Source organism: Cucumis melo, chromosome 11 (assembly GCF_025177605.1).
Source record: "Cucumis melo cultivar AY chromosome 11, USDA_Cmelo_AY_1.0, whole genome shotgun sequence".
Classification (NCBI taxonomy): domain Eukaryota; kingdom Viridiplantae; phylum Streptophyta; class Magnoliopsida; order Cucurbitales; family Cucurbitaceae; genus Cucumis; species Cucumis melo.
The window spans coordinates 26,687,791-26,714,339 of NC_066867.1; the positions used below are offsets into that span (position 1 = coordinate 26,687,791).

General features: G+C 41.1%; 1 protein-coding gene and 2 long non-coding RNA genes across 3 annotated transcripts; 1 reads left to right on the forward strand and 2 right to left on the reverse strand.

The window, feature by feature from the left end:
- Nucleotides 1-2,477: 2,477 nt before the first annotated feature.
- On the reverse strand, nucleotides 2,478-4,461 carry LOC127151693 (uncharacterized). Its single transcript, XR_007824800.1, has 3 exons — nucleotides 4,168-4,461; nucleotides 3,389-3,465; nucleotides 2,478-2,642 (listed from the first exon to the last, which is right to left on the reverse strand). It is a non-coding gene; the product is annotated as an uncharacterized LOC127151693 (long non-coding RNA).
- A 2,162-nt stretch (nucleotides 4,462-6,623) lies between these two features.
- Nucleotides 6,624-19,934, forward strand: LOC103501869 (biogenesis of lysosome-related organelles complex 1 subunit 1). Its single transcript, XM_008465593.3, has 3 exons — nucleotides 6,624-6,886; nucleotides 7,010-7,215; nucleotides 19,483-19,934. The coding sequence occupies exons 1-3, from the start codon at nucleotides 6,715-6,717 to the stop codon at nucleotides 19,570-19,572; spliced, it is 468 nt and encodes a 155-aa protein (XP_008463815.2). The 5' UTR covers nucleotides 6,624-6,714; the 3' UTR covers nucleotides 19,573-19,934.
- Nucleotides 9,767-10,739, reverse strand: LOC127151694 (uncharacterized). Its single transcript, XR_007824801.1, has 2 exons — nucleotides 10,679-10,739; nucleotides 9,767-10,075 (listed from the first exon to the last, which is right to left on the reverse strand). It is a non-coding gene; the product is annotated as an uncharacterized LOC127151694 (long non-coding RNA).
- Nucleotides 19,935-26,549: the final 6,615 nt, after the last annotated feature.

The window sequence follows — 26,549 nt, forward strand, 5'->3', positions numbered from 1 at the left end:
CTTTACTCATATTTTCATATGTTCGACAAAAGTTGCATGTACTTTGTAAATACCATATTTTGGCCATTTTTTATATTTTTTTATTACTTTATTTTTTATTAAACTAAGTTGATTTGAATTTGAATTTATTTATTTATTAAAAAAACACAAGAAAAAAGAAGTAAATCTCACATCTCCTCCCTATTTTCCCTTAACCACTCCCTCTACAACTGCCACAATTTTTTTTCTCTCCCTCTTCACGATTCTTCCCACCTTCCCCACTCTCACAAACATGATCCTGCCTTCTTCTCCTTCTTCTCAATGGTCTATAAAAACAAAGGAGGAGATTTCCTTAGAAAAGAAAAGAAAAAAAAAAAAAGAATGGAAATAATACTTCAAATATTTTGTCTGAGAAGGTAAACCTTCGTCACCCACCATACTCACATCATTTGGAAGCATATTCTATTTCGTCACTCGAATACTTGATTTTCTATAATGAGAAATATCTTTATTTTTTGTTATATTACTACATGTTTCAAGGTGATTTCCAACATTTTCAACTTTTACGTGTTGTCATATCACAACATGTGGATATCACTTTCTATCTCAATGATGAAAATAAATCATTCTTATTAAATAAATGTTTCTTCTGCAGCTTGCCAAGTCAAAAATTGGGAGTTATGATGTGGAAGTATCTTCTTTGAGGCATGAAATAAAAGAGTTAAAGGAGAGGTTGGAAACTGCAAATGCAAGGGCTCAATCATTCGAGAAGAAGTAAGGATATTGCAACAAGAAAAGGTTGATATTGTAGCTTAGACATGTATATTTTGTTTATATTAAACAAGAAAAAGGTTCATATTGTAGCTTAGACATGTATATCGTTCATTGATATATATACAATTTCTTTAATGGAAAGTTTGAGTTAATTTCCAATTTTCAATTGATGTGTATTTTAATATTATTGGACTTCAAAACAGCTGAATTATAAAATATATGGATATTTTAAAATATATAATTTTTTATTTGAACAAATCTTATGTACTTGATACCTATAAATTGTCAAATATAATTTCCATTGACGTGTAAAACCTGTCAAAAATAAAACTCCCTTATTTTGACACTAGATTAGTTTACACATAAAAACTGTCAAGTATAATTCGTTTTTTCAATGTCAAGTATAATTATATTTGACACTTAGAAACTGTCAAGTAAACATCCCTTATTCTAGACACTGGATTAATTGACACATTGAAAAGAGTCAAGTAAATCAATACTTGACAGTTAAAAAGCGTCAAGTAAGCCCAGTTTTGTAGTAGTGGCTGCCTCAAAAATTCCAATTGTGTCATCAACATAGTCCTCGTCAATTTCTTCTCTTACACTACTAAAGACACTTTCATTGTTTCTCTTTATTGGTAATGATTCACCATGAAAAATCCATTATTCATAACTCTGATCGATGCTGTTAAAAAACAAGTGATCTCTAATTGTATTCACATCTAAAGTTTCTGCATGCATGCACTTTAAACAAGGACAGGCCATGACGTTCGATGTCTTCGAATGTTTCAACCCATTTTTAATAAATATCTCAACCCCAAAAGCATACTCAGTTGACATTCTATTCTTTTTCATCCACGACTTATCCATATTATATAAGATGTAATTTAATCTACAAAAAAAAGTTGAGAAAACAACGAAATTAAGTAAACTTAAACTCTTACCCACATTCCAAAAACTAACAAGTTCTATATAACCCAAACCAAAAGGTTCTATATTATACACTCAAACAACTACAAAACTCACAATTGTATCACTCAATCAACTAACAAGCAAATCTCAAATTAAAACCATCTACAAAGACAAAACACAAGCTCAGTCCGAGTCATGAAGAAGAGTTCGTGAGTTGGAATCATGAACTTGCTCATTAAAATTGTGGTAACGTTTTGATCGGAGTCTCGCTACCTACTAAATATCACACCATAACCATAAGTTAGCTTTTACCCTTCTTCTTTGTTTTCTTAATTTTTAGAATTTCATTTGTTTTTATTAATTATTTTTTATTTGTTAAATGTATAATTCTTAAGACCCCTGTTTCTGTTGATTTAGGTTTATATTGTAATTAATGTTAAATTTACTATACTTTTGTTACATAATTTGATGGATCTTGGCTCTTGATTGAAGATTTTGTTCTATTTATTATGTTTCTTCATTCTGTTTCTAACTAAAAAAAATCTGCTTAACTTCTATTAATTAAACCCTGCATGGGAGAAGAATGATAAATTTGCTTCTTTTATATGTATAGCTTTTCATTGAACTTCATTCCAAGTGCAATAAGTCATGTGTTTATATAGAATATTAAGGGAAGAAAAAGAGTATATGAATGAAAACTCAACTATGGGATCGATACAATATAATGCATAGAGTCTGAGACAATATATATAAGAACTTCATGGAACCATACCCCACCACTTGCCATGCAACATGATAATAAATCCCTAAAAACACTAAAAAAACTTTATAACAAACATGAACATTACACAACTTACATTTAACTTCTTTTGTCTACCAACACGAAAACCACAAAGAAAAATCTTGTGATTTTTCTTCCTTGACAGCCAAACAGAAACTTCCCCAAAAACCGCTTCACACTTTAACAGAGAAAAAATCTGAAGGAATTAAACCAATAAACAATTGAATGATGTGAAGAAGAAATTAGAACAAAAAAAACAGAGTAAAAAAATTTGAAGGAATAAAAATAGAAAAATAAAAAAGGCTTCTTATTCTAAAACTTATCAAACCAATAAACAATTCAATGAAACAAAACAACTTTGCATCCCAAACACAGACATATGACAAACTCCACATACATATGAACTTCTGACATCCTATCTCAACTCAACGCTTCAAACAATCTCTAAATCTCTTTAATAATATATCAAAAACGACAAAGGATGATGAACAAACATATGACGCAAAAACTCACAACCTAAATATTTAAAAAAGTTCATATCAAAATGCCATAGTTCCCTTTGAATTTTCCTTTAAACCCAAAATTTAAGAACAACTAACTGCTCCTGAAGTGAGAGATGTTCTCTCATGTCTGGCTTCTTAAATAGAATTAAATAAGACGACAAGTTTTTTAGAAGTTCTATTCAATAAATTATCATTTGTGTTAACCAACTAATTTGATAGCAGTACAACAATATAATAATTCAAGGTGTATTAGTTTTTCCTCATTAATTTTGCTTCCAAAATTTTCAGCATGATGAAAAAAAACTTCATAAAATGTGAACTGTCATGGCTCAAGTTCAAATCCAGTTATACTCACAAGAGAAGACCTGTACATGGTCTTACCAATTGACAATAATTCTACACGTAGGAACAAAGTAAAGTGTAGGCAAAAGGAGTTTACCTAATCTCTGTTCTTCAATATCAACATCCAACAAAACCCTATGAGTAATTTCTGGCTCTTCTTCTTGTTTCTCTTCCCTGTAGAATTTACATGACAGAATACATGTATATAAATAAATTAACTACAGGGTAACGCTAAATATATTATTTGTTTGAAGTAAAGGAATGATCATATTCCACAGGATCAAAATAACAAAGAAGCCTCGCGAATTCAAATTTTATGCATCCTAATTTCCAAAAAAGTTATTTCCATAAAACTAGCATGTCCAACCAAACCATCATAGGAAAAGAACTATCATTGGTTTATAACAATCATGAATACCATAACTAAGACAAGGTATTCCAAGGGAATTGGATTGCCAGAAACAAATTACTAAATGAACCTCTTTATCCCAATAACTCTTCTACAAAAAGCCACAAGTCCAACAAATGCATAATGGAACCGCACCAAGATGAACGAACTTTGTGTTATTTTATTGCTTATCAAAAAAGGAACTAAAAACTTACAGAAAGCCCTCCAAAAAAAGATCCCTCCCAAACACTAACAAAACCCAAACCCAGTCCCCATCATAATGAAATAACCGAACCACTAAACGCAAGATAACAACATAGCTGTAAATCAATGAAAATCATGTCCACAGGTACTCAAATACTGAAACAACGAGCGTTGAATTTTGAGATTGATGGGTGGTTTGCAGTTTAAATCGAAGTAAAATAAACATTTTAGCTTAAACCCCAAATTAAAAAAATCGTGACCACTTGAAAGAAGATGGAAATTACCGTTGCAGTGAAGCTTTCGCCGCCACCGCTGGAGTTAGATGTTAGCGTCGAGTAGGGACGTCATCACGGAATGTATTTATAGCTTGAATAGCACGGTGAAAATCCCAGCAACTGTGATTTCACCAACAGCAACGGTGAGAATGTAAGAGGGAGACGTGGGCGATTTTGTTTAGAAGGTGGATGCAGAAGCTGTGAGTATTAAAGGTAGAAGCGGAATCAATAGTCTGGGGTGAGAATGTGAGAGGGAGACGCGGACGAGTTTGTTTGGAAGGAGGGAAATGTAGGCGAAATTGTTTAGAAGGGTGGGCGAGCACAACGACAATGGTGGTGGCAAGCAAATTGATGACGACGAGCACAATGGTGGTAGCGATGGTTATTCGGAGAAGAAAAGGGCGATGGTTATTCGAAGAAGAAATGGGTGGATCCCATTTGGAGAAGAAAGGGTTTGCGCGAACCGCGAAGTAATTGATTGAGGAGAAGATCGAAAGAGTAAAGTATGAGAGATAAATTATTAGTTTTTTACAAAATAAAATTATTAAAATTAAAATAGAGCATTAATGTCGATTTTCAAAAGGGAGGACCTTTAATGTAGGTTTAAACATCCGTCTTTTCAAAACCGACATTAATGTTCATTTTTCATTTTTCTCAACCGACATTAAAGCCTATATTTCTTCTAGTGACATATTGAACAATGTCGCGACAGCACAAAAAGGATTGACTTATGTGAAAAGAAACAATCCAATCAAAATAAACTTATATTTCAAATCATAAGAACTAGTTAGACATTTAGAAAATGTCGAACATGCAGAATACAAGTAAAGTATTTGTAAGAAAAACAAATAGAAAGTGGGACAAGTTTCGTAATAATTATCGCAAAGAACTATTATTGGTTATATGAGAATTATATATTCTCCTATGGTGGATATAATACCATGAGATATCTAACATATCTTAGTGTGTATGCAAAGCTTAAGATACACCTTATGGATGTAGTCATTATACATTTATTTATTAATAATTCTATCCCTGAAGGATTAAAGGTTATAAAATCATATGATTCGATAATAAGAAAGTTATAAAATATTTCAGACGAATATCATCATCTCTTATTACACTTTTGTTGATACATGGGAATAAAAATAACCCATATTTGTCCAATTTGATGATTTGAGTAGTTACTTCTAAAGAGATTTCAAAGACAATAGAATTTCTCTAAAAAGAATTTGAGATTATATGTTTTGTCTTAACTTGCAATTAAAGCATAAAGCAAATGAAATTGGACTAGTTATATCATTGAACTTTTCTAGGGTGGTTCATTCACTTGGCCATGTGAGAAAAAAAATTATATCATCTGGTATCAAAATGATGATGAAGAACTTAAGGTCTTGAAAAATCATAATTTTGAGAAATAAGTCCACTTATATCTTTGCTAGTTTATTCACTACTTGTTGTAATATCTTTAGTAATTTTGTAGCATAAAAAAATAATATTTCTCCAAAAATATTGAAGTAGAATTAAACTATGTATGTTTAATTTAAGAATTATTAGCTCACAATAATTTATTTTATTCTAATAGATCTAATTGTGATTTAGTTGATTATGAAAATGCAGGTTATTTATCTAACCCATGCAAGCTAGATCTTACACGAGTTACTTAGTACATATAGAAGATTTTTTATATTATGACAGCTTATGAAGCAGATCAAAACAACTACTTTAAATCATGCAGCGATATTGATGATGTACAAAACTAGCCAATAGTGTTCTTATGTGAAGACAAAGCATCAAATGATGACATCAATATTCAACAAAATTCTTCAAAAGGCAACCTGGCAGACTTATTTACAAAGACAATTACCAACTCCGACATTTAAAAAACTTAAGCACAACAATAATATGTGACAACTCGAAGAATTCAAGTGATGTACTCATGAGGGAGAGTAAAAAATACTGCATTCTTTCTTGATTATGGTTTTTCCTATTGGATCTTTCTAACAATGTTTTTAATGTGGCAATTATTAAAGGATATAAAATGATGTACTATTTTTCTTTCACTAGGAATTTTTCCCACCCGGTTTTTTCCTAGTAAGGTTTTAAAGAGGCATTTATTTTATATAGTATGGACATCTAAAATGGGGAGTGTTATGAGTATTCTACATTAAAGTCAAATATTATTAGATATCGATAACCTCCTTAGGTTACAAATTCATCCAATAACTTTTCCCATCAATTTACATGACTTTTTTATCCCCTATTTATGTTTGATTTTGTAACCATTATTCTCACAACCCTATAAATAGAGGTAATTGAGTTCAATTGTTTTATCTTCTTTCTCTCTTCTCTATCTTTCTTTTGGTTGTTTTATTGTTCTTTATTTCATAACAATCTTAAATATAATATCTTGAGATATAGATTAAGAGGGGATAATTATAGAAATAATAGAGTTATTTAATGAAACGACCAAAACATGGTCCTGAACAAATATTGGATAAAAAGGTAACTCCAACAAATTGAAATAAGAAGCTGGGCGTGGTATGTGAATACACCATGAAATCTTCGTCGGGGCAATCACGGCCGGACCTCCCCGTACCGCCTAATCGCGGCAAGTTTCAATCGGACACGGAGAGATTGAGCGCTGATGTAGGTGGATTGGAAGCTTCATTGCTTCAGATGGTCAGTGATCATCAGTACGCCTCTCTCAAGCTCAGGGAAAACTCTGGTTAGTTGCTCTCTTTCTGTAATTCCTTAATTCTCTCTTACGCCTCCATAGCCTTTACATTCGGATTACTTCCAAATTTCTTAAAATTAAATCCTAACTCCTCCTTCTGAATCATCGCGATAGAGAAGGCGAAGAAAGATGCCATACAGAAGGCGGTACGCGTTTCGGATCTTTTAGTCGATACCGTGAATGGTGGAGTTCAGGAATCTTTTGTCAATCAGAAGTTGATTGAGCTTGAAATTAGGGCTTTAGCGACTACGATTGCAAGATTTACGAAGCAAACCGATCAATGGCTTGCCGCCACTCACGCTTTGAACACTGCCGTTAAGGTTCGTTCTCATTTGGAAAGCTACTACTGAATTTCATGAAAACACTGCATTTTAGCTGTGCCTCTGAAATTGAATATGCGAATTCAGCATTTTGGGCGAATCAAAGCCGGCTTAATCTTATTACTGACTGAAGAGTTTAGCATCGTTATTGGAGTCCACCAATTCAATGATGTTGAGATGGTACTTGAACTTGAGGGATTATATTGGGGCGCTGTTGATAATGGATATGATACTACTTAGTAACTACATTTGATGTTGAGTCTAGATGTTTAGCCATGGCTTCCATGCTGCCCCATCTGTTTATATTAGAATTTGGGGCCCGTTTGACATTGATCTGTTGTGTTTGTTTTTGGTGTATTGTTAGAGCTGTTTTCTTATTTATATTCTTCATTTTGGTTCAAGCATTGTCCGTTAAATTCATAGCAACGGTTAGTTGTGGAGACTCAGTGGCCAAGCAGTATCTTCAAAACCAGCCCCCCTGTACTCCTTGTATCAATAGAAATATGGATAGGTGCAATTCCTGAAACTTAGTTAGGGCTAATTTGCATTTGTTTTTTGCTAGTCTGCTACTTAAGAGTTAAGACAACTTAAGCTATTTATTAGTCATTTTAAAATTATGAGTGGGGTGTAACAAAGGGATTTGAGGGAATGAATTCAAGTCATTGTGGCCACTTTCGAGGATTTAATACCCTACAATTTTTGTTGGCAACCAAATGTAGTAAAGCCAAATGATTGCCCCAAGAGAATAGTTGAGGTGCACTGAAGTTAGTATGGACAATGGACACTCATGGATTTCAAAAAGAAAAGAATAGGTTTCGTTGGCCTTGCAATCCACTCAGCACAACTCTTGAAAACAGTTTTGACTATTCAAGAAAAGGCTAATAAAAACAACTCCGCTTTCATTTAGGTTTAGAAGATTTTGTTTTGTGTTTTGATAGTTTGCTTTCAATGACTTGTGCTTCGCTTTGTTGACACAAGGAGGTAGCTATAGACTTGGAAGAAACACCTTTCAATCTAGAAGAGAAAGACTGCAAAAGTCTAAAATAAGACTAAACTTTAACTTCCATCTTTGTGATCACTGAATAAACATTTCTTATGATCCTGGAGCCTTGATGTTGTCTCATCATTTGAGAGTGAAATGAAAATGTATAGTGCACCGGGAAAGAAATAATCTCTTCTCTTTTTCCTTTTTCTTAGAAGAAGATAGAAATAATCTCTCAGGGGCACTTGGGGCAAAGAGTAGAGTTGTTTAGTCTTAGTAGTTGTTAAGTCTGGAGTGTTGTTTAGCAATGAGGCCCATAGGACATAAATCAACAAGTCATGTAATTTATATTTTGCTCACCATGAGTTTAAGAATTCTTTGGGCCAAACAAAGAGTCTTTGCAACTCCTACTTCTTAGGCCAAACATGCCTTTACTTTTTTAATGAGAATAACCACTTTCATTGAGAAAAATGAAATATACGGGCATACAAAAAAACCAAACCCATAAAAGAAGAAGGCTACCCTCTACAAGAAGGGACTCCAACTATGCAAGATCAATCCTAAAGAATAGTCACAAAAGGTCTTCAAAATTGAAGGCTAGAGAGAAACATGAAAACGAATGATGGACTAGAGCTCACTAGGGTCCCTTTCTAGACTCCTAAACACCCTTCTGTTTCTCTCATCCTACAAAACTCATAACACGCATACATGCTGGAAAGCCAAAGAAACTGGCCTTTGTTTCTGAAAGGCAGATTGAGAAGGGACTCCACAATCATAACTGAGCTCACTAACATGCCTTTATTGTTTTGTCAGATGCATATAGAAAATTTCAATTTTTCCAGATCTAAATTAACATGCCTTTATTGTTTTGTGAGATACATATAAAAAACCTCGGTTTTTCACAGGATTTTAGACAGTTTTAACCGTGCTTGTGCACATTGTTTCTTGACCTTAACCTTTGTAAAACATTGAGCAACTTCGTATTTTGCATCTGCAGAACCTAAGACTGTGATTAGTTTTGACGCTTGAATCACTCTAGAAGTTTCTTAGTTAAGATTTTTGAACTAAAAGAAACTCCATTTTTTTATTTTTTTTTTATTTTACGAAACAATTGTTTTCATTGAGAAGAAATGAAAGAATACATCGCAAAAAAAAAAAAAAATAGCCCACCAAAACAACCCAACTTGGGGGGGGGGGGGGGGGATTCTAACTAAGGGAAATGTTTCTTAGAGTATAGTTATAGAAAAGTTATGAAACCGAGTCCAAAGTGACACATGAAATCTCGCCAAAGACCGAACCTCACAAGGGTCCCTTTCAGTCCCTCTAAACATTCTAGCATTCCTCTCCCCCCAAATATCTTTTCCTTTAGTAGTTTTATGGATACCATAACAAGTGTTGAATAATGGGAGTAATATTCCATTAAGAAGAAATAACTCCACTTACTTGAATACAGTACACAGAAGCCCTATTTCTAGGGTCTGATGTACAAATAACCAACTAAATCAGTTACAACAAATAACAAAAAGCTACAAAAATTACAACAGAATTTACATGTAACGACCCAACTCCTTATGCTGAATCGAAGTCATTACTAAATATAGAACAAGTGGTTTAAGTCTAAAAATTTTATTAAAAGCATACGGTTCAAGAAATTCATTTATAAAAACATAAACAAGGTAGTCATGCAAAAATGTAAAAACGTTCTGAAATCCTACTCGGGCCCTATCTACATAAAAGATAGTGAAAAATAAAAAGTACTCAAACTCAAATGCTAAAATCTGAAATAAGAAATAAGCGGAAGCGGTAGTCCCTATGGCCCTCCTCGGTCTCACTTCGGGTCGCTCGCCAGCTTGCCCTTGCCTTTGCCTCGTCCTCTACCTGAAAACATAAAGTGGAGAGAATGAGTATAAAAATACTCAGTAAGGGACCCACTACTAGTCCCACTAGGTGCCTGTTAACTTCCTGTTAGAGTCCTGATAACTGGTACCCAATCTCTGGCACGTTCCCGAACACGTGCAATCATGCGCTCCCGTAGGAACGTAACTCTGGTCTTCGGTGCCCGGGGACACCTAGGACAGTCGGGATGCGAGGACCCCGTCGAGTCACTCGAGTCATGTCTATATCATGCTAGACTGGCGTCCCGTCGGACCACACAGTCCTCAATAGGTGGTGATCCCGAAGGACACCCATGCAGGTACGACTCTAACAGAATCAAGCTAACAGGTACCCTAATTTGCAGTATACATACACATGGCATCAGCATATAACATGTCACATAAATCATTTCTACACTCTCCGCCCCGACATTCGTCGTAACCATAATAAATCTTGCCACGCATAACAGGCTATAGCACAACTATATCGTCATTTGCATCATACTAACATTTATTTCAGGCATCATACTGTCAAACTCTCAATATGCAACATAGGGCATACACAGTCTCATACTTCAAACATGAAACTAGTAGTAGAATCTCTTACCTGGAGATCTACTTGTCGAGTCCTAACCGCGAGGCAGTACGCTTTCCAAGCGACGAAGTCATAACTGTTTAATAAGTCAAAATTCGTAAACAGGTCGCCAACGACCAACGGTTCGAGACTCAATTGAATTTAACTTACCCTAGAAGGAGGTTGCAGTGCTCGAGCCCCTACTGAAGGAAATCCCGCGCTGCAGTAATTTCTTGGTCCAAGACGTCCCTTGAGGAAAATAATATAATTTAGATCCAAATTAATTTAACTAACGTCCGAGCATGGAGTCTTACCGGAAAAACCACAATAATTAATTAGCTTACCAAAATATAGGTGGATGGAGCCAATTTAGTCCTGGCGGCTCGGCTGGAAGAAGACAGGACCGGCTCGGCTTGGGCAGACGCGGCTCGGCTCGGTACAGGGATTTCGCGTGCGGCTCGGCTTGCAACAGGGGGAGACGCGGCTCGGCTTGCAACAGGGAGACGCGGCTCGGCTACACAAAAGCGCGCGGCGCGGCTTCACACGCGGGCGCGGCTTCACACGCGGGCGCGGCTCACGCACGGGTGCACGCGGGCGCGGGTCGGGTTTCCGGAGGGTGGCGCGCGTCGGTTCGGGTCGCGGGGCGGGTCTTCGGTCGGACCTTTGCGCGCGAGGCTTCGGCTTCCGGATCTCGGGTGGCGCGGCGGCTGCTGGTGGTCCGGCTACCGCGGCTTCGCTCGGCGACGGCTACGACTGGCGTTTCGGCTGCGCTTGCGTCGGATCGGAGCGGCGCGCCTCGGCTGGCTGACGGGTTGGCTGCGGACGCACGGAGGCGGCTTCGACTCGGCTTCGGCGTCCGACGGGCGCTCGGCTGCGCAGATCGGCTTGGACGATCTCCCGGCGCGGCTGGAAACTCGGCGACGGCTCGGTCGCGATTGCGGCTCGGCTGCGCTGCTGAACAGAGAAGGATGCTTGGCGGCTCGGGTTCGCGGCGGCGGCGGCGGCGGCGGCGGCGGCGGCGGCGGCGTGCGGCGGCTAGGGTTTCAAAAGGAAAATTTTTTTTTTTCTCCCTTTTTCTTTCTTTGAAAATTTTCCTCTTCCTCTTTACGCACGAGTCCCAAGGCCTCTTTTTAAAAGAAATAAAAATAATAAAAATAATAAAAGAATCTTTAAAACCCTCTTTCCTCTCTCCTCCAATAACCACTTTTGACCCTTTCCAAGGCCATTTATTTGTTAAGCCAATAATTTATTTCACCCCCCTAACTTCATAATTAAACCATAAAAACTTTAGTTTAATACCAATAATAAACACACTTAGGATTAATATTATTAGTGGTCCAAAATAACAAAGGAAACCGAAAATGTTGGGCGTTACAATCTTCCCTCCAAAAAAAAAAACTTTCGTCCTCGAAAGTTCTAATCCTCGAACAGCTCGGGGTGCTGGGCTCTCATATCCTCTTCTTTCTCCCACGTTGCCTCTTCCACTCCATGGTTTTGCCAAAGGATTTTAACCAGTGGGATTTCTCGACTGCGAAGCTTCTTGACCTCCCTTGCCAGGACCTCGACAGGCTGCTCCTCGTAGCTCAGGTTCTCGCTAACCTGCAGTGGCTCGAAGTCCACCACATGTGTTGGGTCTGCGACATATTTCCTCAGCATGGAGATATGGAATACGTCGTGCACTGCAGCAAACGATGGGGGTAGCGCCAAGCGGTAAGCCACGGGGCCAATCCGCTCCAATATCTCGAACGGCCCTACGAAGCGTGGGCTCAGCTTCCCCTTCTTCGCGAACCTCAGAACACCCTTCATAGGCACTACCTTCAGAAAGACCATATCTCCCACTTTAAACTCGAGGTCCTTACGTCGTACATCAGCGTAACTCTTCTGTCTGCTCTGGGCTGTCAGCATACGAGCTCGGATCTTCTGTATGGCTGCGTTGGTCGTCTGCACTAATTCGGGGCCTAGCATCCTCTGCTCTCCAACCTCGCCCCAGCAGACAGGGGATCTACAGCACTTGCCATACAGAGCCTCGAACGGTGCCATACCGATAGTAGCCTGGTAGCTGTTGTTATAGGCAAACTCCATCAGATGCAGATGGGAGTCCCAACTTCCTGAAAACTCTAGTACGCAGGCTCGCAGCATGTCTTCTAAAATCTGGTTCAATCTCTCTGTCTGACCATCAGTCTGAGGGTGGAATGCCGTGCTGAAGTCCAACCTTGTACCTAATGCAATTTGAAGTCCTTTCCAGAACTTCGATGTGAAACGGGCGTCTCTGTCTGAAATGATGGATACGGGTACTCCATGTAGTCTCACAATCTCTGTCATATATAGCTGCCCCCACTTACTGGCAGTGTAAGTGGATTTCCCTGGCACGAAATGGGCCGACTTCGTGAGTCTGTCGACCACGACCCAGATCACCGTGTAGCCCCTTAGGGTCTTGGGCAGTCCCGTAATAAAATCCATCGACACACTCTCCCACTTCCACCCTGGCACACTCAAGGGTTGCAACAACCCTGCTGGATGCTGCCTAGGTGCCTTCACCTGCTGGCACACCAAGCATCTACTGACAAAGTCTGCCACATCCCTCTTCATGCCCCTCCACCAATAGACACTCCTTAAGTCCTGGTACATCTTCGTACTCCCAGGGTGCATGGTAAACGGGGAACTGTGAGCCTCAGTCAAAAGCTCCGTCTTAACTGCGCTGTCTTCCGGCACACACAGGCGTCCTTCAAACATAAGGCCATCGTCAGAGGATATGGAGAAGCCTTCACCTTGCTCTGTCTCTACCACGCGACGCTTCTCTGCCAAATAAGGATCATTCAGCTGAGCAGCAATGATCTTTTGCCTCAAGGTTGGCTGAACTGTCAACTGAGCCAACTGTGCGGTAACCTCACCTACTGAGACTGCAATCTCTGCCCTCTCAAAGTCCCTGAGTAAGGGGGTCTGCTTGGTGATTAGCGCTGCTGAATGTGCAACTTTCCTACTTAGCGCATCAGCCACTACATTCGCTTTACCTGGGTGGTATAGGATCTCGCAGTCGTAGTCTTTCACCAACTCAAGCCACCTCCTCTGCCTCATGTTCAACTCCTTCTGGGTGAAGAAGTACTTCAGGCTCTTATGATCGGTGTAAATCTGAATCTTCTCACCGTACAGATAGTGCCTCCATATCTTCAGTGCAAAGACTACAGCTGCCAACTCCAAGTCATGGGTAGGGTAGTTCTGCTCATGGATCTTCAACTGGCGGGAGGCATAAGCAACTACCTTACCCTGCTGCATCAGGACACAACCTAGTCCCTTCTTGGAGGCGTCACTATAGATTACAAAGTTTCCCGAACCATCGGGCACTGTCAGGACCGGTGCAGTCACTAGCTTCTGTTTGAGCTCCTGAAAGCTCCTCTCGCAAGCTGGGCTCCAGACAAAAGGGGTTCCCTTCTTGGTCAACTGGGTCAACGGGCTGGCTATACGTGAGAAGTCTTCCACGAACCTCCTGTAGTAACCTGCCAAGCCCAGAAAACTTCGAATTTCACTAACCGTGGACGGTCGGGTCCAGTTGGTCACCGCTTCAATCTTTGCGGGATCTACTGAAACTCCCTCACTGGAAACCACGTGGCCAAGAAACGTCACCTTCCTTAACCAGAATTCACACTTGGAGAACTTGGCATACAACTTGTTGGCTCGAAGGGTCTCCAAAACTTGGTGTAAGTGCTCCTCGTGCTCAGCCTCAGTTTTTGAGTAAATGAGGATGTCGTCAATGAAGACTATGACGAACGAGTCTAGAAACTCCTTAAACACCCTGTTCATCAGGTCCATGAATACTGCAGGAGCGTTAGTCAAGCCGAAAGACATCACAACGAATTCGTAATGTCCGTACCTCGATCGAAAGGCCGTCTTGGGGATGTCACCGTCCCTAATCCTCAACTGGTGATAGCCTGATCGCAGGTCGATCTTGGAGAAGACGGTGGCTCCCTGCAACTGATCGAACAGGTCATCAATCCTGGGCAAGGGGTAGCGGTTTTTGACTGTCACCTTGTTCAGCTCTCGGTAGTCAATACAAAGGCGCATTGACCCATCCTTCTTCTTCACGAACAATACTGGGGCTCCCCAAGGCGACACACTGGGCCGGATGAAGCCTTTGTCCAGCAACTCCTGTAACTGGACCTTCAACTCCTTTAGTTCGGCTGGAGCCATTCTGTAAGGGGCCCTCGAGATTGGGGCAGTGCCCGGCTCTAACTCGATAGCGAAGTCTACTTCTCTGGGAGGCGGAAGTCCTGGAAGTTCGTCTGGAAAAACGTCGGGGTACTCTCTTACCACTGGTTCGGAAGATAGGGAAACTTCCGGCTCTCTCACATCCACTACGCTTGCCAAAATACCCCAAGTACCCTGGCTGAGTAGTTTACTAGCCTTCATGGCTGAGATGACCTTGGGTATACATACCATGCCTGCCCCCCTGAATTTGAAACTAGCCTCGGAGGGAGGGTTGAAGACAACTTCCTTGCCATAACAGTCTATATTTGCATGGTTGGCTGATAGCCAATCCATGCCTAGTATCACATCAAAATCCTGCATGTCTAACACTAGCAAGGTCACGTCTAACATACGATTCGCTATCTCTACCCGACATGCCTTTATTTGTTCTTTGGATAACAGGACCTCCCCAGATGGAGTAGAAACCGACAAAACACTACCCAAAGGCTCTACCTCTAAACCCACATGCTGAACGAAAACGGAGGATATAAACGAGTGGGATGACCCAGAGTCAAATAGCACAAAAGCATAGTGCCCCAAAATTGGGAGCGTACCTGTCACCATAGTGCCAGCTCGCTCGGCCTCCTGCCGGGTAGTGGCGAAAACTCTCCCCTGCTGGGCCGCAGAAGGCTGGGGCGGTGTCGTCTCAAAGGGTTTCCGAGGACACATATCAGCAGTGTGCCCCGGCTGTCTGCACCTAAAGCAGACTCCACTTCCAGCCAAGCAACGACCTCCGTGGACTCTCCCGCAGGTAGTACAAGCGGGTAGCTCTCTCAGAGTCCTCCCGGCTGCTGCAAGCTCCCGTCGGTGTCTCTGGAAGACACCTCCTGACCTCAGTGTTCGCTGCGGTGCTACGTCAGGCTGCGTCTCAACCTTTCTCTTCTGTCCCAAGGCTGACCCTCTGCCGGCAGCCTTAGACGCATCGGCTCTCTCAGGCAGGCTCAAATCCAGTGCTATACGTAGTGCATCAGCATGCGTGGCTGGGCGGAGGGCTCTGACAATGCCCTGAAGGTCTAGCCTGAGTCCTCTAACAAATTTCTCCGTCCTGGCAGCCTCATCTCTTACCATATCGGGAGCAAAGCGGGACAGCATATCGAACTCGGCGTCGTACTGCTCCACCGTCATGTCGCCTTGCTCCAAGTTTAGGAACTCTTGCAGCTTGGCGTGCTTCACATTGGCGGAGAAAAACTTAGCATAGAAGTTCTCCTTGAACTGCTCCCATGTTATTTTGCTTACATCGCCCCCTAGCATTCTCTCCGCGGTCTCCCACCAGGCGGTGCCCCTGTCCTCCAAGAAGAAGACTGCACACTGCACCTTCTGGTCTTCTGGGCACTTCATGTACCGGAAAATAGTCTCTATGGACGTCAACCACATTTGGGCCTTTGTGGGGTTGTCCATGGATCCGTCAAAGGTCTTGGGATTATACTTCCTGAAATCCCGTAAGTGTTTCGCCTCGGCCGACAGTTGAACTGGTACTGGTTGAGCTTCCTCAGGGGCTGGAGGAGCGACGGCCTGAGCCTGAACAGGGGCGGCCTGGGCCTGAGCAGGGGCGGCCTCGGCCTGAACAGGGGCGGCCTGGTTCTGCTGGGCGGCAAGGAAAGGCGCCAAAGCGGCTTGCAGCATGTCCTGATAACGCTGCTCCATTGCGGCGAGATCCGCCTGGGTGACCGGTGCGTTTGGGTCGACTGCCGGTGCAACAGGTGGCGCCTCCGGCTGGCCACGACCGGCTCCTCTGCCTCCCCTACCACCTCCTCGGCGTGTACCTCTACGTGGCGGCATTCTCCCTAAAATTCACCAACAAACTTTTCACCACAAGAACTTAACACCCTATATCTAGGTCTTAGACTATTCAGGCAAAATTGTAATCTTAACATTAGCAAGGCTTCAGACATACCTGGCGAGTGCCGAAGGACCGTATAGCCATAGGGTGAAGTAAAACCAAACAAAATGACTTACATCGTAGGTCAGTCTACAGAACCTAAAACACTGTGCTCTGATACCAACTGTAACGACCCAACTCCTTATGCTGAATCGAAGTCATTACTAAATATAGAACAAGTGGTTTAAGTCTAAAAATTTTATTAAAAGCATACGGTTCAAGAAATTCATTTATAAAAACATAAACAAGGTAGTCATGCAAAAATGTAAAAACGTTCTGAAATCCTACTCGGGCCCTATCTACATAAAAGATAGTGAAAAATAAAAAGTACTCAAACTCAAATGCTAAAATCTGAAATAAGAAATAAGCGGAAGCGGTAGTCCCTATGGCCCTCCTCGGTCTCACTTCGGGTCGCTCGCCAGCTTGCCCTTGCCTTTGCCTCGTCCTCTACCTGAAAACATAAAGTGGAGAGAATGAGTATAAAAATACTCAGTAAGGGACCCACTACTAGTCCCACTAGGTGCCTGTTAACTTCCTGTTAGAGTCCTGATAACTGGTACCCAATCTCTGGCACGTTCCCGAACACGTGCAATCATGCGCTCCCGTAGGAACGTAACTCTGGTCTTCGGTGCCCGGGGACACCTAGGACAGTCGGGATGCGAGGACCCCGTCGAGTCACTCGAGTCATGTCTATATCATGCTAGACTGGCGTCCCGTCGGACCACACAGTCCTCAATAGGTGGTGATCCCGAAGGACACCCATGCAGGTACGACTCTAACAGAATCAAGCTAACAGGTACCCTAATTTGCAGTATACATACACATGGCATCAGCATATAACATGTCACATAAATCATTTCTACACTCTCCGCCCCGACATTCGTCGTAACCATAATAAATCTTGCCACGCATAACAGGCTATAGCACAACTATATCGTCATTTGCATCATACTAACATTTATTTCAGGCATCATACTGTCAAATTCTCAATATGCAACATAGGGCATACACAGTCTCATACTTCAAACATGAAACTAGTAGTAGAATCTCTTACCTGGAGATCTACTTGTCGAGTCCTAACCGCGAGGCAGTACGCTTTCCAAGCGACGAAGTCATAACTGTTTAATAAGTCAAAATTCGTAAACAGGTCGCCAACGACCAACGGTTCGAGACTCAATTGAATTTAACTTACCCTAGAAGGAGGTTGCAGTGCTCGAGCCCCTACTGAAGGAAATCCCGCGCTGCAGTAATTTCTTGGTCCAAGACGTCCCTTGAGGAAAATAATATAATTTAGATCCAAATTAATTTAACTAACGTCCGAGCATGGAGTCTTACCGGAAAAACCACAATAATTAATTAGCTTACCAAAATATAGGTGGATGGAGCCAATTTAGTCCTGGCGGCTCGGCTGGAAGAAGACAGGACCGGCTCGGCTTGGGCAGACGCGGCTCGGCTCGGTACAGGGATTTCGCGTGCGGCTCGGCTTGCAACAGGGGGAGACGCGGCTCGGCTTGCAACAGGGAGACGCGGCTCGGCTACACAAAAGCGCGCGGCGCGGCTTCACACGCGGGCGCGGCTTCACACGCGGGCGCGGCTCACGCACGGGTGCACGCGGGCGCGGGTCGGGTTTCCGGAGGGTGGCGCGCGTCGGTTCGGGTCGCGGGGCGGGTCTTCGGTCGGACCTTTGCGCGCGAGGCTTCGGCTTCCGGATCTCGGGTGGCGCGGCGGCTGCTGGTGGTCCGGCTACCGCGGCTTCGCTCGGCGACGGCTACGACTGGCGTTTCGGCTGCGCTTGCGTCGGATCGGAGCGGCGCGCCTCGGCTGGCTGACGGGTTGGCTGCGGACGCACGGAGGCGGCTTCGACTCGGCTTCGGCGTCCGACGGGCGCTCGGCTGCGCAGATCGGCTTGGACGATCTCCCGGCGCGGCTGGAAACTCGGCGACGGCTCGGTCGCGATTGCGGCTCGGCTGCGCTGCTGAACAGAGAAGGATGCTTGGCGGCTCGGGTTCGCGGCGGCGGCGGCGGCGGCGGCGGCGGCGGCGGCGTGCGGCGGCTAGGGTTTCAAAAGGAAAATTTTTTTTTTTCTCCCTTTTTCTTTCTTTGAAAATTTTCCTCTTCCTCTTTACGCACGAGTCCCAAGGCCTCTTTTTAAAAGAAATAAAAATAATAAAAATAATAAAAGAATCTTTAAAACCCTCTTTCCTCTCTCCTCCAATAACCACTTTTGACCCTTTCCAAGGCCATTTATTTGTTAAGCCAATAATTTATTTCACCCCCCTAACTTCATAATTAAACCATAAAAACTTTAGTTTAATACCAATAATAAACACACTTAGGATTAATATTATTAGTGGTCCAAAATAACAAAGGAAACCGAAAATGTTGGGCGTTACATTACAACTTATTTACAAAGTCTCTAATATTATCTACTGCTTTTACAGAACTAAGCGTCATTTCGTTCATTATAGCTTATCTATGTAATCACTGGTGATTCTTCCCTGATTTCATTGATCATTAGAAGATGTCTTTACCACAAAAAAGAAAAAAAAAAGAAAATCATAATCTTGAAAAAGTAGGATAGGAAAGGCACTCTGATTTCCTTTCATTCATGATTTCGTCATATTCCCCTTTGCGTTTCATACTAATTTCGTCATATATCTTTTCAATCACCGTTCTGATATGTTATTCATACTAATTTGATGTGTTTATTTTGTAGGAAATTGGAGATTTTGAGAACTGGATAAAGACCATCGATTTTGATTGTAAAAGCATCACTACGGCCATCCATAACATTTACCAAGACTGAAATGCTTGTAGTTAAAGAATCAACCAGAATGTAGTCTGTAGAGTCGAGAAAAAGATAGATCCTCATCCTCTGCTTTAAGTTTCTCTGAATCTCTGCCCCCATACATGGTTTGATAAGTTCAAAGGGTGCAGCATGCCCAGATGAAAAGCCTTAGTAGCTTAGAACATGACAGTCACCTGGCGTCTGCTACCTCGCTAATTGTATAAATGATTGTTCGACTCTGTTTTTTATGTTCACTGATTTGTTCTTCATTAGCACATCGCATGTTACCATTTTGCCCATTTATTGCCTATGTAAACTGCAGTCTTCACTGTGCAACTATTAGCAGCTTCCATGTAATAATAATATCTACATTCTTTCAATTTTTGGTATCCCTATTATACTCTCTCCATTAATATTCAGCTTCATAACGCATTATCATTTTATTTTTAGGTGACCGATAACAATGCCGCTTTTTACCTTTCACATTTTTTCTCCCAACAGATAACTGTATCTTTGTTGTCAAATTCAGCCATTATCTCATTTCCTAGAGTGTGGAGGAGTCCCGACGATTCCGATGTCACTTTCTACATTAACTCTGGATTTATCTTGGTTTGGGCATCTACGGAGCTCAGTTCTGGATTTGGAGAATGCCTATTCTGACTTCTGAGGTACACCACATCCTTTCTATTAAAGTGATGATGCAGCACATTCTGCTTGCGCATGAATACAAGTGACGAAGTCTAAGACTTGGTAATACACCAACCTTCCTTTTGTCTTTAGACCAATTTTGTAGTAGCTTTAGGTCTTTAAAAGTATGAAAAGCAGTTGGAAAATATTGTTGTTTTTTTGTGTGCTGAATCTTTTTTGAAAAAAAAAAATCACTCAAGGGCAAACTATATTTTTAGTCCTCGATTTTGAGGAATAGATATATTTGGTCGTTGAGTTTTTAAGTTGTACCTCATTAGTCCTCAAGTTTTTAAGAATAGGTTTAAAAGTTCTCCGAACTATTTTTATTTATATTTTATATAATTATATTACACAAATATGTTTAAAAACTAATTTTGGAGGGATGAGATAATTTTGAAAAAAAAAATTATGGCAGGGATCTTTTAAACTTTCTTAAAAACTTTGGGAGTGTATAATGCAAGGAGTTGATTATTATATTCCTAGGTGATTATAGTTGGGTGGTAATTGTTTATGTTTGGGTGTAGATTATTTTAATTTGAGTTATAATAAGCATGTGTTTGAGGGGTAAGTTATTTTAGTTTGAGAAATAAATAAAAAAAATAGTGTAAGCTAATTGATTCTGTATCAAAGAATAAAAAAAATTGATCAACGTAAACTAGTAAAAACGGTAACAAATAGTTAATATTGTAATAAATTAGAGTTTTGGAGCAGTGTTGATGGTAGTTAGCTTAGAATACAAAATAATATTTACTAGATGGTTATGATAGTCTGATGGACCTCAATTCCAACACAAACCTCAAAGGGTATGTATCACTTTATTGAATTCAAAATGTTTGTTGATTACAATAACAAAGAAAAACAAACAAATGAATTACAGTATGTAATTCATCCCTCTCACCGAAACTCTCTCTAGAGCCCAGTCTCTACTATTTTCCAGAATGAATCATTCCCCTTTCTCTCTCTTCTAACTACTTATAATCCTCTTGTGGTCCTCCCTTAACGTAACTAACTCTAACCGACCAGGTGGTCCTCCTAACAACTAACTCCCACGTATTTTCTATTTTCCTTATTACTTTTTATTTCCATCTTTCTTTCTCCTTTGGTATTGATGGATAATTGGAGGTCTAACATTACATACCCCCTCCAATTTCACCTTGTCCTCAAGGTGGTAATTTGGAAATGACGGCTGAAAATCATCATATTTCTCCCACGTAGCCTCATGAGGCGGTAGTCCTTTCCAACTCATCAATACCTCTCATTCTCCTTTGGTGTTTTTCTGGTAACCGAAGGCTTCATCAGGAACAGCTAGCAATTCATGGGTTTCTGTCATATAAGGGGCCAAATCCTGTGGGTTTTGACAGTCTTCGAAAGCCCCTTTCAGTTGAGAAATATGAAATACCGGATGAATAGTTGCTGTCGGCGGCAACTCCAACCTATAGGCAACCGTCCCTATTTTCTTAAGGACTTTATACGGCCCAAAATACTTAGGCGACAATTTCTCATTTCTTCTTTTCCTCATAAAGACTTGTCTATATGGTCTTAATTTTAAGTAAACCATATCTCCTTCCTCAAATTCTACATGTCGTCTCTTCAAATCAGCATATGTTTTCATTTTGTTTTGAGCCACGCGCAAATGTTCTTTCAATGCTCCTAAGGCGATATCTCTTTGCTTAAGTTGGTCGTCAAGGGTGGAGTTAGTCGTGCTGTGATCTCCATAGAATACTAACGGTGGAGGTGTTCTGCCGTACACAGCTTGGAAAAGAGAAACACCAAGTGACCACTGGTACGTTGTGTTATACCAGTATTCCACCCAACGGATCCATTTAATCCATTCTTTTGGCATTTCCCCACAAAAGCAACGCAAGTACGCCTCTACCGAACGGTTAACCACCTCAGTTTGCCCATCAGTTTGAGGATGGTACGCTGTACTTCTATTTAATTTGGTGCCAGCCAATCGAATAGTTCCTTCCAAAAGTGGCTTAAGAAGATTTTATCCCGATCCGATACAATTGATTGAGGAAATCCGTGCAATCTAACCACCTCCTTCACAAATACTTCTGCCACAGTCTTGGCATCAAATGGATGTTTCAATGTTAGAAAATGGCCATACTTAATAAAACGATCCACTACCACTAAGATGACTTCAAATCCAGCCGCTTTAGGTAATCCTTCAATGAAATCCATTGAAATGTCATCCCAAATTCTGCTAGGAATCTCCAATGGTGTCAATAAACCTACTGGTGATAACGACAGGGATTTATTCCTTTGACAAACCGTACATTCTTCACAATATTTCTGTACATCTCCCTTCATTCCTTGCCAAAATAATTCGCCGGTTAATCTTTTATACGTACGTAAAAAACCCGAATGTCCCCCAAATACCGAGTCATGGTATGTATGAAGAATAGTGGAAATCAAGGTTGAACTCTTGGCAATAACTATCCTCCCTTTATATTGAAGTATACCATGATGTATTGTATATTTCGGTACCTCCTCCCCTTCTGTGATTCTTTTTATAATCTGCTTCAGATAATCATCCTTTTCTACCTCTTTCTGAATGAGCTTTAAGTCAATTAAGGCTGGGACTGTCAGCTGATTAAGTTGTACCACAGAAGGTACTCGGGACAAGGCATCAGCCGCCTTATTTTCCAACCCGGGCTTGTATAAGACTTCAAACGAATATCCTAGCAATTTCGCAATCCATTTCTGATCTTGTGGTTGAATTACCTGCTGTTCCAGTAAGAATTTAAGAGACCTTTGGTCAGTCTTAACCACAAACCTTCTTCCCAACAAGTATGGCCGCCAGCGTTGGACTGCTAAAACTACCACCATCAATTCTCGCTCATATACAGGCTTGGCACGATCTCTTAAAGCCAATGTGTGACTGAAAAACGCAATCGGCCTTTTATTTTGCATTAATACTGCTCCCACACCATAGCCCGAAGCATCTGTTTCCATCTCAAACGGAAGGCTAAAATCTGGTAACGGCAGAACTGGCAATGTCATCATGGCCTCTTTTAAACTATCAAACGCTGTCTGACTGTCCTCGGTCCATCTAAAAGCCCCCAATTTCAATAATTGAGTCAGTGGGGCAGCAATAGATCGTAATTATGCACAAATCTTCGATAGTATCCGGTCAGCCCAAAAATCCCCGTAATTCTCTCACGTTGGAAGGAACTGGCCACTGTTTAATGGATTTAATTTTCTCCGGATCCGCTTCCACCCCTTGACCTGAAACAATGTGGCCAAGATATTCTACTCTTTGAAAAGCAAAACTGCACTTCTTCTTGTTAGCATAAAGCTTATGTTCACGTAATACTTCAAACACCAGCTCTAAATGATATATATGCTCCTCCATTCCTCGACTATAAATCAAAATATCATCAAAAAATACCAAAACGAACTTCCTCAGATATGATCGAAAAATAGAATTCATAAGAGATTGAAAGGTAGCTGGCGCATTTGTTAAACCAAAGGGCATCACTAAGAATTCATTGTGTCCCTCGTGTGTTCTAAATGCAGTTTTCTCAATATCTTCCCTATGCATTCTTATTTGATGATATCTAGCCTTTAAGTCAATTTTAGAAAATAAATTTGCACCGTTAAGTTCATCAAATAATTCCTCTATAACAGGAATAGGAAACTTATATGGTATGGTGACGTTGTTAAGGGCACGGTAGTCCATACAAAACCTCCAGCTTCCATCTTTTTTCTTGACAAGTAATACCGGGCTGGAGTAGGGGCTGGAGCTTGGTCGTATAATCTCAGATGTCAACATTTCGTCAACCAATTTTTCCATCTCTGCCTTCTGCTGAAAAGCATACCTATAAGGCCTGACATTCACTGGGTCTGTTCCTGTTTTCAAATGAATGTGATGTTCAATTACCCTCCTTGGTGGTAAAGTTTCTGGCGAATCAAAAATGTCACTAAAATTCTTCATCACATTCTGTACATTAGTAGGTATCACATCGGCCTCTGTTTCCTTTTCTTTTTCAGCTAACACTACTCCTCCCTCTATTGCCCTGCACTCTACCAAATATCCTTGACCAGTTTCTGTCCACGCTTTCATCATTGACTTCAATCCCACTCGGGTTTTCGTCAGACTCGGATCTCCTTTAATGATAATTTTCTGCCCTTCGTGGAAAAAAGTCATAGTCAAATTCCTCCAATCCGTCTCGGTGACACCAAGGGAGTACAGTCATTGCATCCCTAAAATTGCGTCCGCCCCTCCTAATTCCAGTGGTATGAATTCGGTTTTCACTTTCCATTCATTCAGCAGCAATTCAACATTTTCACAGACCCCCTTACCTTTTATCGTCGTTCCAGACCCCAGGATTACACCATAGTGGGCAGTTTCTTTAGTATGCAACTTCTTTTCTTTCACCAATTTTTCCGAGATGAAATTGTGAGTTGCTCCGCAGTCAATTAACACAACTATCTCCTCTTCTTGTAATTTTCCCCTTACTTTCATGGTTCCCGGGTTAGTCAGTCCAACTAGTGAATTAATGGATAGTTCTACCACAGTATTAACTCCCCCTTCCAACTCAAACATGTTCAGCTCCTTCGATTCTTCACATTCTTCTTTGATGATTTCTTCAACATTGTTATCATGCACCACAAACATTCTCAGCTCTATCAACTCTGGTACTTTGCATTTATGCCCGGAGTAGTATTTTTCATCACATTTGAAGCATAAGCCTTTCTCCCTTTTGGCCTTAAGCTCTGCATCGGACAATCGTTTGCTCGGCCCTTCCCGCTTTGCTTCTCCATCCCCGCGTTCCGTAAAGTAATGGTTCTCATTGGCGTCGAAGTATTATTCTTTCCTTCATTCGGCATTGCGGCTGTATTCGGCTTGTTATAATTGGCTGGATTGTACAGATGCTGTCCTCCCGAATAACCGTACAAGTTGGCTTCTCTCTTAACAACCTCCCTAATCTCCGCCTTCAACGCTAACCTCATCATTTGTGGCAAGCCCATTGGTTCGGAATACGCGACTTCTGCTCGGATCCAAGGAAAAAGCCCATTCATAAAAGTCTCTTCTAAAACCTTATCGGACAGGTCAGATAACGGTGCCACAAGTCGATCAAATAAATTCTGATATTCCTCAACCGTCGTGGTCTGCTTAATCGCAAAAAGTCTGCAATACAAGGATCCCTCACGGATTGACCGGAATCTCTCTAAGAACTTACTTTTTAAATTCGACCAGTCGTAAACTTATTGCGTTGTTCTTGGGAGCGAAACCAATCGAGTGTCAGACCATCAAAGCTTATAACTGAAACAGTCATCTTCTCGGCATCAGTTAACTTGTGAATTTGAAAATACCGATCGGCTCTGAATAACCAGGAATCTGGATCGTTTCCCGTAAACATAGGCATCTCAACTTTTTAAAACTTATTTCTTTCAGCTGTCTTATCTTCTTCATCTTTCACTTCTTTTTTTGTTTCCTCAATCGATTCATCGCTATTAGCTATTCCTTTCATTTTACTCGAAGATTCTTCCAGATCGGAAGTCGTAGTGGATTTTTCGTTAGCGACGTTATCCATATATTTCATAATTACCTGGTATTGTTGCTGCTGTGTATCGGCTTTTGTACTCAACCGATCCAGGTTCTTCATCAAGGCTTGATGTTGTTGCTGTTGCTTTTCGTTCTGCACATTCAAGCGTTCTACCGTTTTCATGATCGTTGATAGCTTTTCTTCGACCGCCGGTAACTTCTATAAATCCTTCTTCATCTCCGAAACCTCCTACTCCAATGCTTCAAACCGTTCTTCATGTTTCTTTGCCATTTTCTTTGGTTTTCCCAAGTTTGGCTCTGATACCAATATGATGGACCTTCCAACACAAACCTCAAAAGGTATGTATCACTTTATTGAATTCAAAATGTTTGCTGATTGCAATAACAAGGAAAAACAAACAAATGAATTACAGTATGTAATTCATCCCTCTCACCGAAACTCTCTCTAGAGCCCAGTCTCTACTATTTTCCAGAATGAATCATTCCCCTTTCTCTCTCTTCTAACTACTTATAATCCTCTCGTGGTCCCCCTTCACCGTAACTAACTCTAACCAACCAGGTGGTCCTCCTAACAACTGACTCCCACGTATTTTCTATTTTCCTTATTACTTTTTATTTCCATCTTTCTTCCTCCTTTGGTATTGATGGATAACTGGAGGTCTAACATAGTCTTAAGATGGTTATGGTCCTAAACACAGGTGGATTTAGCATAGGCCCAAGCGGGCCGAGCCCCCTCAACTTTATAATTGGCTTAGTGCTTACTGTTATCCCCTCCCAACCCAAGTTCAAATCT